At 46.1% G+C, this 13,575-nt stretch overlaps 1 protein-coding gene across 1 annotated transcript in view; it reads left to right on the top strand.

The window, feature by feature from the left end:
* The window catches only part of LOC118375129 (potassium voltage-gated channel subfamily H member 2-like), a 392,715-nt gene that overhangs the window by 55,430 nt on the left and 323,710 nt on the right, over nucleotides 1–13,575 (top strand). The window contains exon 5 of the mRNA XM_052484251.1: nucleotides 3,732–3,962. Within this exon, the coding sequence (XP_052340211.1) occupies nucleotides 3,732–3,962 (231 nt within the window). The remainder of the gene's footprint in view (nucleotides 1–3,731; nucleotides 3,963–13,575) is intronic.

Raw genomic sequence — 13,575 nt, 5'->3', positions numbered from 1 at the left:
AAATATGGGATGAGGAAGTTGGTTGTATGGGCTATTTACAGATGGGCTGTGTACAGCTGCAGCGACCGGGAAACTGCTCTGACAGCTGATACTTAAAGTTAGTGAGGGAGATAAGTGTCCAACTTCAGTTATTTTTGCAATTCGTTCCAGTCATTGGCAGCAGAGAACTGGAAGGAAAGGCAGCCAAAGGAGGTGTTGGCTATGGGGATGACCAGTGAAATTTACCTGCTGGAGCGCTTGCTACGAGTGGGTGTTGCTATGGTGACCAGTGAGCTGAGATGAGGCGGAGATTTACCTAGCAAAGAATTATAGATGACCTGGAGCTAGTGGGTTTGCAGCGAGGACCAGCCAACGAGAGCATACAGGTCGCAATGGTGGGTAGTATATGGGGCTTTGGTGACAAAAACGGATGGCACTGTGATAGACTGCATCCAATTCTCTGAGTAGACTGTTGGAGGCTATTTTGTCAATTACATCACCGAAGTCAAGGATTTGTAGGATACTCAGTTTTATGAGGATATGTTTGGCAGCATGAGTGAAGGAGGCTTTGTTGCAAAATAGGAAGCTGATTCTAGATTTAATTTTGGATTGGAGATGCTTAGTATGAGTCTGGAAGGAGAGTTTACAGTCTAGCCAGACACCTAGGAATTTATAGTTGTCCATGTATTCGAAGTCAGAACCATCCAGAGTAGTGATGCTAGTCGGGCGGGCGGGTGCGGGCAGTGACCGGTTGAAGAGCATGCATTTCGTTTTACTAGCATTCAAGAGCAGTGGAAGGCCACGGAAGGAGAGTTGTATGGCATTGAAGCTCGTTTTGGAGGTTTGTTAACATAGCGTCCAAAGAAGGGCCAGATGTATACAGAATGGTGTCGTCTGTGGTAGAGGTGGATCAAAGAATCCCCCGCAGCAAGAGCGACATCATTGATATATACAGAGAAAAGAGTCGGCCCGAGAATTGAACCCTGTGGCACCCCCATAGAGACGGCCAGAGGTCCGGACAACAGGCCCTCTGATTTGACACACTGAACTCTATCTGAGAAGTAGTTAGTGAACCAGGCGAGGCAGTCATTAGAGAAACCAAAGCTGGTGAGTCTGCAGATAAGAATATGGTGATTGACAGTGTCAAAAGCCGTGGCCAAGTTGATGTAGACGGCTTCACAGTACTGTCTTTGATCGATGGCGGTTACGATATCGTTTAGGACCTTGAGCGTGGCTGAGGTGCACCCGTGGCAGCTCGGAAACCGGATTGCATAGCGGAGAAGGTGTATGGTGGATTTGAAATGGTCGATGATCTTTTTGTTCACTTGGCTTTCGAAAACTTTAGAAAGGCAAGGCAAGGGGGATATGGGTCTGTAACAGTTTGGGTCCAAGGTGTCTCCCCCTTTGAAGAGGGGATGACCGCGGCTTTCCAATCTTTAGGAATCTCAGACAATACGAAAGAGAGGTTGAACAGACTGGTAATATGGGTTACAACAATGGCGGCGGATAATTTTAGGAAGAGAGGGTCGAGATTTTCTAGCCCAGCTGATTCGTAGGGATCCAGATTTTGTAACTCTGTCAGAACATTGCTGCGGGGGTTGGGGTAGCCAGTTGGGAAAAAAAGCATGGCCAGCCGTAGAGAAATGCTTTTTGAAATTCTCGATTATCGTGGATTTATCGGTGGTGACAGTGTTTCCTAGCCTCAGTGCAGTGGGCAGCTGGGAGGAGGTGCTCTTATTCTCCATGGACTTTACAGTGTCCCAAAACCTTTTGGAATTAGTGCTGCAGGATGCACATTTCTGTTTGAAAAAGCTAGCATTTGCTTTCCTATCTGCCTGTGTATATTGGTTCCTGACTTCCCTGAAAAGTTGCATAACACTATTTGATGCTAGTGCAGTATGCCACAGGATGTTTTTGTGCTGGTCAAGGGCAGTCAAGTCTGGAGGTAGAACCCTTCTGTTTCAGGTAGAACTTTTTTGGGGTTCCATGTAGAACTCTTACCACACAGGGCTCTACCTGGAACCAAAAAGGGTTCTCTTATGGGGAAAGAACACTTTTGAACCCCCTTTTTTCTGACCGTGTAAGCTCATTGAGACTGTAATAACAGTAAGATATAGCTTGTCTCCCTCTCATCCATCTTTGGTCCATTATCTTTTATCTTCAAATTTCAGTTCAATACAAAACCTAATTTCAATACCATAACGAAATTAGAACAAGCGTGCTTTATTCTCTAAACAAAGATAGTTTGTTCAGTGGAAAACTCGATGGGGACTCCATCTACCATTTTGAACCACACGTATGGAATACAATAGAAAAATACAATAGTTGGTTGGTGTGTTGGTTTAATCAGACTGTGTTTGTCAATTGTTGTGACCTAGAGGAAGATCAGATCAAATTTTATGACCCATTTATGCAGAAATCCAGGTATTTCCAAAGGATTTCCATACTTTTTCTTGCCACTGTATGTTGTCTCAACCCACCAAATACAAACCACTTACTATTTTCTCATTTTCAAAAGGTCCCAAGCTCACATTCTTAGAAAGTACTCACAAATCCTCCTGTCTTATAAATCCTACGGTCGCCTGAACAGAGCAGAAATAGTGCCCTGCTCATTAGGAGAATAGCAGACATTCTTCCTCCCAATGTCCTTCTTCCTGTGTTTTGAGCCACTCTGAGCGGTCATTAGTCCACGCTTCCCATTTAACAAGACAGCTCATCGGAGATACAGAGAAAAGCAAGGAGCAGCGACAACTGAATTCCACCGTCACACACAAACACACACACGCACGCACGCACGCACGCACGCACGCACGCACGCACGCACGCACGCACGCACGCACGCACGCACGCACGCACGCACACACACACACACACACACACACACACACACACACACACACACACACACACATTCTATAGATTTGTCCATGAGCATTTAAAAAACTCAGTCAGGGTCTCAACTTAATGCTGAACGTTAGAATAGTAGAACACAAGGCGTTGTGCATCAGCAGTTTCCCTCTTGTTATATGTCACTAACTGACAGTCACTCAATTAGCTCATGTCAGTTTACATAGTTTAGATTGGTAGATGAGTCTAGTTAGTCTAGCCAGCTATCCACAGTTAACTTGTAGAAATCATCATCATGATTTTTTAATCACGGTGCTGAGTTAATATGAGTTTATGTGTAGCAGCTAATTGTATAGGTAATAGGCCATGTGTTTGTAGATGGTCTGAGGTGAATGAATCTACAGCAGTCAAGGGTGACCAGGGTCATTATGGCTAGTTTTTGCTCTTCAACAAACAGAAATTTAAAGAGTTATAGAAATGTAGTAAATAGGTTTTAACTTTCTTAACCTGTCTAGGCATTAGGCAGGTAGCCTAGTGGTTAGCGCATTGGGCCAGTAACCGAAAGGTGGCTGGATTGAATCCCAGAGCTGACAAGGTAGACATCTGTTGTTCTCCCCCTGAGCAAGGCAGTCAACCCACTGTTCCCCAGCTACTGAAGATGTGGATGTTGATTAAGGTTGCCCTCAGTTGAATGCATTTAGTTGTACAACTGACTAGGTATCCCCCTTTCCCTAATGAAACTCAGATGGCCATGAGGTGCTGAGCAAAGGGGATGTAGCTCTTGTTCATCAGGTCAAGGATGCACCATTTTCTACTAGTCACACACAAAACACAATACATAAATGCACATACACACTATATCTCTCCTACTATCTACCTCATCTCCTTCTTCCTCTCATCCTCAGGTCGTAAGTTCATCATCGCCAATGCCCGGGTGGAGAACTGTGCCATCATATTCTGCAACGATGGCTTCTGCGCCATGTGTGGCTACTCGCGAGCAGAGATCATGCAGAAGCCCTGTACCTGTAACTTCCTGTACGGCCCTCAAACCAAGCGGTTGGCCATCGCTCAGATGGCCCAAGCACTGCTGGGCTCGGAAGAGAGGAAAATGGAGATAAACCTGTACAGGAAGGACGGTAGGACCATACGCAGTGTGTGTGTGTGTGTGTGTGTGTGTGTGTGTGTGTGTGTGTGTGTGTGTGTGTGTGTGTGTGTGTGTGTGTGTGTGTGTGTGTGTGTGTGTGTGTGTGTGTGTGTGTGTGTGTGTGTGTGTGTGTGTTTTGCGGTGAGGTTGAAAACTCGTACAAGTTCAACCTGCTTAGTTACTATGGTTTCCAAGAACCACTGTACCATATCTTCTATACTTGGTTCATATTCATGACTGTATTTGCTAGTCTCCTGGTGTATTCTCAAGTCCCCCCTCTGATGCCTGATCATTGGTTGTGTCAGTCATTCTGGTTTGTGAGGTCATATGGGGAAAACACTCAGGAGGAATATCCCGGGAACATGCAGTGCTGCCTGGTCTATCAGGCTCTGGGCTGGTGGCCAGTGACACACTACTCAATCACCTCCAGGTAATAGAGATAGACACCCCCCCACCGGGTGAGATATGTCAGACAGGTCCAACTGAGGAAAGCGCTACAGTATGACAGTGGAGTCAAAAAGAAAGCAAGACAGATGAAGTGAGATACTGAGAAATGGTATAGGTGAAAAAAATAAAGGAAGAGAGAGGGCGGCTGCAGTTCTCAGTTCCTGGAGAGAGAGGTGAGAGAGAGTGAGAGACAGGTGAGAGAGAGGTGACAGACAGGTGAGAGACAGGTGAGAGACAGGTGAGAGAGAGGTGACAGACAGGTGAGAGAGAGGTGACACACAACACAAAACATGGCTAGCTGCAGCAGCAGCAGTAGAACGCTACATGGCTAGCTGAAGCAGCAGCAGTAGAACGCTGCATGGCTAGCTGTAGCAGCAGTAGAGGGCTACATGGCTAACTGTAGCAGCAGTAGAGTGCTACTTGGCTAGCTGTAGCAGCAATAAAAGGCTATACGGCTAGCTGTAGCAGCAGCAGTAGAGCGCTACATGGCTAGCTGTAGCAGCAGCAGTAGAACGCTGCATGGCTAGCTGTAGCAGCAGCAGTACAGAGCTACATAGCTAACTGTAGCAGCAGTAGAGCACAACATGGCTAGCTGTAGCAGCAACAGTAGAGCGCTACATGGCTAGCTGTAGCAGCAGCAGTAGAGCTCTACATGGCTAGCTGTAGCAGCAGCAGTATAGCGTTACATGGCTAGCTGTAGCTGCAGCAGTAGAGTGCTACATGGCTAGCTGTAGCAACAGCAGTAGAGTGCTACATGGCTAGCTGTAGCAGCAGCAGTATAGCGTTACATGGCTAGCTGTAGCTGCAGCAGTAGAGTGCTACATGGCTAGCTGTAGCAGCAGCAGTATAGCGTTACATGGCTAGCTGTAGCTGCAGCAGTAGAGTGCTACATGGCTAGCTGTAGCAGCAGCAGTAGAGGGCTGCATGGCTAGCTGTAGCAGCAGCAGAGTGCTACATGGCTAGCTCTAGAAAGAGCAGTAGAGCACTACATGGCTAGCTGTAGCAACAGCAGTAGAGGGCTACATGGCTAGCTCTAGCAAGAGCAGTAGAGCGCTACATGGCTAGCTGTAGCAACAGCAGTAGAGCACTACATGGCTAGCTGTAGCAACAGCAGTAGAGGGCTACATGGCTAACTGTAGCAGCAGTAGAGTGCTAAATGGCTAGCTGTAGCAGCAGCAGTACAGAGCTACATAGCTAACTGTAGCAGCAGTAGAGCACTACATGGCTAGCTGTAGCAGCAGCAGTATAGCGTTACATGGCTAGCTGTAGCTGCAAAAGTAGAGTGCTACATGGCTAGCTGTAGCAGCAGCAGTAGAGGGCTGCATGGCTAGCTGTAGCAGCAGCAGAGTGCTACATGGCTAGCTGTAGCAACAGCAGTAGAGCGCTACATGGCTAGCTGTAGCAACAGCAGTAGAGCACTACATGGCTAGCTGTAGCAACAGCAGTAGAGGGCTACATGGCTAGCTGTACAAACAGCAGTAGAGGGCTACATGGCTAACTGTAGCAACAGCAGTAGAGTGCTACATGGCTAGCTGTAGCAGCAGCAGTATAGCGTTACATGGCTAGCTGTAGCTGCAGCAGTAGAGTGCTACATGGCTAGCTGTAGCAGCAGCAGTAGAGGGCTGCATGGCTAGCTGTAGCAGCAGCAGAGTGCTACATGGCTAGCTCTAGCAAGATCAGTAGAGCGCTACATGGCTAGCTGTAGCAACAGCAGTAGAGCGCTACATGGCTAGCTGTAGCAACAGCAGTAGAGCACTACATGGCTAGCTGTAGCAACAGCAGTAGAGGGCTACATGGCTAACTGTAGCAGCAGTAGAGTGCTAAATGGCAGCTGTAGAGCAGTACAGAGCTACATGGCTAGCTGTAGCAGCAGTAGAGCACTACATGGCTAGCTGTAGCAGCAGCAGTAGAGCGCTACATGGCTAGCTGTAGCTGCAGCAGTAGAGTGCTACATGGCTAGCTGTAGCAGCAGCAGTAGAGGGCTGGCTAGCTGTACAGCAGCAGTAACTGCATGGCAGCAGTAGAGCAGCAGAGTGCTAAATGGCTAGCTCTGTAGCAAGCAGCAGTAGAGCGCTACATGGCTAGCTGTAGCAGCAGTAGAGCACTACATGGCTAGCTGTAGCAACAGCAGTAGAGGGCTACATGGCTAGCTGTACAAACAGCAGTAGAGGGCTACATGGCTAACTGTAGCAGCAGTAGAGTGCTACATGGCTAGCTGTAGCAGCAGCAGTACAGAGCTACATGGCTAGCTGTAGCAGCAGTAGAGTGCTAAATGGCTAGCTGTAGCAGCAGCAGTACAGAGCTACATAGCTAACTGTAGCAGCAGTAGAGCACTACATGGCTAGCTGCAGCAGCAGCAGTAGAGCGTTACATGGCTAGCTGTAGTAGCAGCAGTAGAGCGCTACATGGCTAGCTGTAGCAGCAGCAGTAGAGCGCTACATGGCTAGCTGTAATAGCAGCAGTAGAGCGTTACATGGCTAGCTGTAGCAGCAGCAGTAGAGCGCTACATGGCTAGCTGTAGCAGCAGCAGTAGAGGGCTGCATGGCGCCAGATGTTTGCTCTCAGCTGTTTGCGCTCTTGAGTCCTGCACCGGTCCGCCCCTGGTTCACCATTCAGACTTTCCACTGTTTATACTCAGAGTTATCTGTTTCTCCTGTATACACAACTCCCCCCTTGGCCTGCAGTAGATAGAGAAATCAACTCAAAATAATGTCTGTGTGTGTGTGTGTGTGTGTGTGTGTGTGTGTGTGTGTGTGTGTGTGTGTGTGTGTGTGTGTGTGTGTGTGTGTGTGTGTGTGTGTGTGTGTGTGTGTGTGTGTGTGTGTGTGTGTGTGTGTGTGTGTGTGTGTGTGTGTACTGATTCTCTAGTGCCCTGCTCTGTTTCCAGTGTGTACACTCAGTAGTTGCTACAATGCTAACGATAACAGCTAGCTACAGTACAGCATAGTTACGATGATTCATTCATATATTCTTACAGTATAGGCTCTAGTATGTGATACGAGTTCTGTAGAGTATTGACATCTGTTATCTACTGCTCGGATGTGGCTGGCCCTGCCCGCCTAAATGTGGAGAAGTACAGCAGGAAGTATATTTGTAATGTCACCAGGGAGACCTTCAAGAGGCTCTCTCTGTGTTGCCAGGGTTACCCACATCCCATGTGATTTGGGGGAACACACTTCCCTTGGGCCCACTCCCCCTCCCTCACCTCCCTTCGCTCTTCAGTGTCTGACACTCTTATGAAGAGTCATTATGCGCTTTCAAGGGGATTGCCCGATCCATAATCTCTCACCTCTGATAGGTCAACTGGTCTAGGCTTGTCTTAGCCAACCCCTCCCAGGGTGAGTCTTCCTCAGCTCATCAGATAGTCACGATCGAAATGCAGCGCACCCTGGAAACTCCTGCATAACACATACATGATGTGGAAATACAATGCCTCCTCCTCATCCCTCTTCGCCTCATCCTTTTTCTTCTCCTCCTCCTCCTCCTCCTTATTAAAATGCACGAGTAGGGGGAAGAAAAGGATCCCTTTAATGTTGGAAAGAGTGAAGTGACAGAAAGGGAAGGGAAGGGAAGGGATGGGAAGGGAAGGGATGGGAAGGGAAGGGAAGGGAAGGGAAGGGAAAGGGAAAGGAAAGGAAGGGAAGGAAAGGAAGGGAAGGGAAGGGAAGGGAAGGGAAGGGAAGGGAAGGGAAGGGAAGGGAAGGGAAAGGAAAGGAAAGGAAAGGAAAGGAAAGGAAAGGAAAGGAAAGGAAAGGAAAAGTTTAGGGATTGTGCAGCAATACTCCGCTCCATTCATCTACCCCTGCTCCCCGGCATTAGCCTTGATGAATCGCTCCTTCTCTCACGCTCAATTGTCCGACGTCGATCTGAACGCTACTTAATCAATCATCTTGTCCAGCTAAACTCTTTCAGCTCTAATGCAGTTGCAGGGAGTTAAGGGACTGTACACTGTGCGTGTTGTACATCAGCGCCTGTTTCCGGTCAGCACAGTCTCCGGATTTCAAATACTCTTGACCTCTTGAGGTCACTGTGATCCGTTGTTTTTATTTTTTTATACGGTCGGTAGAGCCTTTTCTGTCCCAGTTCTAGAAATGTCAACTCAAGCAGGTTGAAATACTGTAAAGGAACTCCCTGCTCTTGCTCTCAGTAAGCTCCACTCAGACTGCCAGACTCTTTGTGTGTGTCTGTTATCCCAGAGATCTGAGGCCTCCGGGGAACAGGTACATACTAAACTCTGTCTCTGCATGGAAGCCTCCCGCAGCCCGCAGCCCTCTGCTCATTGCTCTCTTCCGCCCCCCGATTGTCCAGGAAGGAGTACCAAGGGGGCCTATACATAACCCTCATCATTTCATTAAGTATCCCCATGCAGACCATCTGCAGCAGGGTCTCATTAAGTAGCCCTCCATGCAGGCCATCTGCAGCAGGGTCTCATTAAGTATCCCCATGCAGACCATCTGCAGCAGGGTTTCATTAAGTATCCCCATGCAGACCATCTGCAGCAGGGTTTCATTAAGTATCCCCATGCAGACCATCTGCAGCAGGGTTTCATTAAGTATCCCCATGCAGACCATCTGCAGCAGGGTTTCATTAAGTATCCCCATGCAGACCATCTGCAGCAGGGTTTCATTAAGTATCCCCATGCAGACCATCTGCAGCAGGGTTTCATTAAGTATCCCCATGCAGACCATCTGCAGCAGGGTTTCATTAAGTATCCCCATGCAGACCATCTGCAGCAGGGTTTCATTTCATTAGTATCCCCATGCAGACCATCTGCAGCAGGGTTTCATTAAGTATCCCCATGCAGACCATCTGCAGCAGGGTTTCATTAAGTATCCCCATGCAGACCATCTGCAGCAGGGTTTCATTAAGTATCCCCATGCAGACCATCTGCAGCAGGGTCTCATTAAGTATCCCCATGCAGACCATCTGCAGCAGGGTTTCATTAAGTATCCCCATGCAGACCATCTGCAGCAGGGTTTCATTAAGTATCCCCATGCAGACCATCTGCAGCAGGGTTTCATTAAGTATCCCCATGCAGACCATCTGCAGCAGGGTCTCATTAAGTATCCCCATGCAGACCATCTGCAGCAGGGTTTCATTAAGTATCCCCATGCAGACCATCTGCAGCAGGGTTTCATTAAGTATCCCCATGCAGACCATCTGCAGCAGGGTTTCATTAAGTATCCCCATGCAGACCATCTGCAGCAGGGTTTCATTAAGTATCCCCATGCAGACCATCTGCAGCAGGGTCTCATTAAGTAGCCCTCCATGCAGGCCATCTGCAGCAGGGTCTCATTAAGTATCCCCATGCAGGCCATCTGCAGCAGGGTCTCATTAAGTAGCCCTCCATGCAGGCCATCTGCAGCAGGGTTTCATTGGGGAAAAGCACCTGCCCTTTTTCTGCTCCACTGGCTAAGCCATTCAGTGGCTGGGCCATGTGTGTGTGTGTGTGTGTGTGTGTGTGTGTGTGTGTGTGTGTGTGTGTGTGTCCGATGCCCCTCATATTTGTGAGATCCCTTCATCACTCTTTTGTTCTATTGCTCAGCATATTAGTTATTTTTAGCTGAAAAATATGCTCAAGCCCTTGTGTCTATAGATGTCTGGTCCACCTTCTCTTTGGAGTGGCTATCCGTTGTCATCAGAGATGTACGGCCCTACAATGGAGTCATCAGAGGTTGTGGCGTTGTCGCGAGGTCCCCAGCAAGGTCTGAGCAATCCCCCTCCCCCTTATATTTCCTGCTATTTCCTGCTATTTTACACATTTTGACATGAAGCTGAGAGAATATTTAGCCATTTTAAAAGCTAATTGCCTGTAATTCTAAACATTTTTTTTTGCCATTATGACGTGCCCCATCCAACCAGAGCTTCTGAGCCCCCACACGTTGCTGGTGATCAGCGATGACAGCTAAGCAGGCATGTGTGGGGGATCTTGGTGCACCAGGGCCCAGATTCACATTCTTTAAGAAGACTTTCAACTTCGACTTTTTCAACTTAACTGAAACTTTTTTCCTTAACTATAGACTTAAGAAGAAAGTTGAAACAGTTGCCTAGCAACACACATCTTAAGAAGATTTGTAAGAAGATATTTCAAAAGTTTGTATAAAAATCATTAAATCTTAAGATATTGCTGAGGAATTGCACTTACTCTCTTATGAACTTTAAAAAAAAAAAAATCTTAAAATACTTCTTTTGTGTAAGAATTGTTTTGTGAATCTGGGCCCAGGTGTACATTTGAGACCAGACAGTCTCTCAGGTGGCTGACAATAGCTAAAAGCCCATGGCCTCTTCATGTGATTGCTTAGCAGCTGTAGCTAAGGAGCGTACTCAGAACTGGCCTATAAGTACTTGTTTTTTTATGGAGATGACCTTCACTGCTAAATCCAACTGCCACGAAAAAGTCCCACTAACAATCAACACAATAATACTTTTTTTTTTACAACAAATTAGGCAATAATTTAATGCGGCCACACAAGAAATGGTCGTCATAATTACAATTGCACACCGCAAAATCTGTAAAGGGGAAGCTTCTCATGGCTTGTGTATCAATTTTCATGTTATGTTTCTTGTGTTGAAAAGGCAAGTAGTTGTTTCTTTGGTTTCTTTCATCACAGACCACATCTTGAAAAATAGATCACATTGAGGTGCTTGTAGAATAGATTGCAGCATCAATGGTAATGGAATGCAACTTGTTTAAGAGGTAATGACATGATAATGACATCTATGTCTGTTGAACATCCTGCACGGTTAGACCCAGCAGACCAGACCCATCATACTATATCCATCAGACTAGATACTAGACCCATCAGATTACATACTAGACCCATCAGACTAGATAATAGACCCATCAAACTAGACACAAGACCCATCAGATTAGATACTAGACCCATCAAACTAGATACAAGACCCATCAGACTAGATACTAGACCCATCAGACTAGATACTAGACCCATCAAACTAGATACTAGACCCAGCAGACCAGACCCATCATACTATATCCATCAGACTAGATACTAGACCCATCAGATTAGATACTAGACCCATCAGATTACATACTAGACCCATCAGATTACATACTAGACCCATCAGACCAGACCCATCAGACTAGATACTAGACCCATCAGATTAGATACTAGACCCATCAGATTACATACTAGACCCATCAGATTAGATAATAGACCCATCAAACTAGACACAAGACCCATCAGACTAGATACTAGACCCATCAAACTAGATACAAGACCCATCAGACTAGACCCATCAGACAATATACTAGACCCATCAGACAAGATACTAGACCCATCAGACTAGATAATAGACCCATCAAACTAGACACAAGACCCATCAGACTAGATAATAGACCCATCAGACAAGATACCAGACCCACCATCAGACTAGATTCTAGACCCATCAGACTAGATACTAGACCATTCAGATGAGAAACTAGACCATTCAGATGAGATACTTGACCCATCAGACAAGATTCTAGATCCATCAGATTAGATACTAGACACATCAGACTAGATACTAGACCCATCTGACTAGACCAATAAGACTAGATAGTAGAGCCATCGGACTAGATACTAGACACATCAGACTAGATACTAGACCCATCTGACTAGACCAATAAGACTAGATAGTAGAGCCATCGGACTAGATACTAGACACATCAGACTAGATACTAGACCCATCTGACTAGACCAATAAGACTAGATAGTAGAGCCATCAGACTAGATACTAGACACATCAGACTAGACCCATTAGACGAGATTCTGGACCCATCAAACTAGATACAAGACCCATCAGACTATTTATTAGATCCATCAGACTAGATACTAGACACAGCAGAGTAGGTACTAGACAAATCAGACTATATACTAGACCCATCAGACTAGACCCATCAGACTCAAAACTAGACCCATCAGACTAGACCCATTAGACGAGATACTAGACCCATCAGACTAGATACTTTACCCATCAGACATGATACTAGACCCATCAGACTACATATTAGATCCATCAGACTAGATACTAGACCCATCAGACTAGATACTAGACCCATCAGACTAGATACTTTACCCATCAGACTACATATTAGATCCATCAGACTAGATACTAGACCCATCAGACTAGATACTAGACCATTCAGATGAGATACTAGACCCATCACACTAGACCGATCAGATGAGATAATAGACCCATCAGACTAGACCCAACAGACTAGATACAAGACCCACCAGACTAGATTACTAGACCCATCAGACTACATACTAGACCCATCAAACTAGATAATATACCCATCAGACTAGATACTAGACCCATCAGACAAGATACTAAACCATTCAGATGAGATACTTGACCCTTCAGACAATATTCTAGATCCATCAGATTAGATACTAGACCCATCAGACTAGATACTTGACCCATCAGACTAGATACTAGACCCATCAGACAAGATACTAAACCATTCAGACCATTCAGATGAGATACTAGACCCATCACACTAGACCGATCAGATGAGATAATAGACCCATCAGACTAGACCCAACAGACTAGATACAAGACCCACCAGACTAGATTACTAGACCCATCAGACTACATACTAGACCCATCAAACTAGATAATATACCCATCAGACTAGATACTAGACCCATCAGACAAGATACTAAACCATTCAGATGAGATACTTGACCCTTCAGACAATATTCTAGATCCATCAGATTAGATACTAGACCCATCAGACTAGATACTTGACCCATCAGATTAGATACTAGACCCATCAGACTAGATACTAGACCCATCAGACTAGACCCATCAGACTAGATTCTTTACCCATCAGACTTGATACTAGACCCATCAGACTATATTCTAGACCCATCAGACTAGATACTAAACCCATCAGACTAGATACTAGACCCATCAGACTAGATACTAGACCAATCAGACTCGTCAGTAGATCCATCAGACAAGATCGTAGACCCATCAGACTAGATTCTTTACCCATCAGACTTGATACTAGACCCATCAGACTATATTCTAGACCCATCAGATTAGATACTAGACCCATCAGACTATATTCTAGACCCATCAGACAAGATCGTAGACCCATCAGACTTGATACTAGACCCATCAGACTTGATACTAGACCCATCAGACTATAT

Source organism: Oncorhynchus keta, chromosome 28, assembly GCF_023373465.1.
Source record: "Oncorhynchus keta strain PuntledgeMale-10-30-2019 chromosome 28, Oket_V2, whole genome shotgun sequence".
Lineage (NCBI taxonomy): Eukaryota > Metazoa > Chordata > Actinopteri > Salmoniformes > Salmonidae > Oncorhynchus > Oncorhynchus keta.
This window is presented reverse-complemented; position numbering and strand designations above follow the sequence as displayed.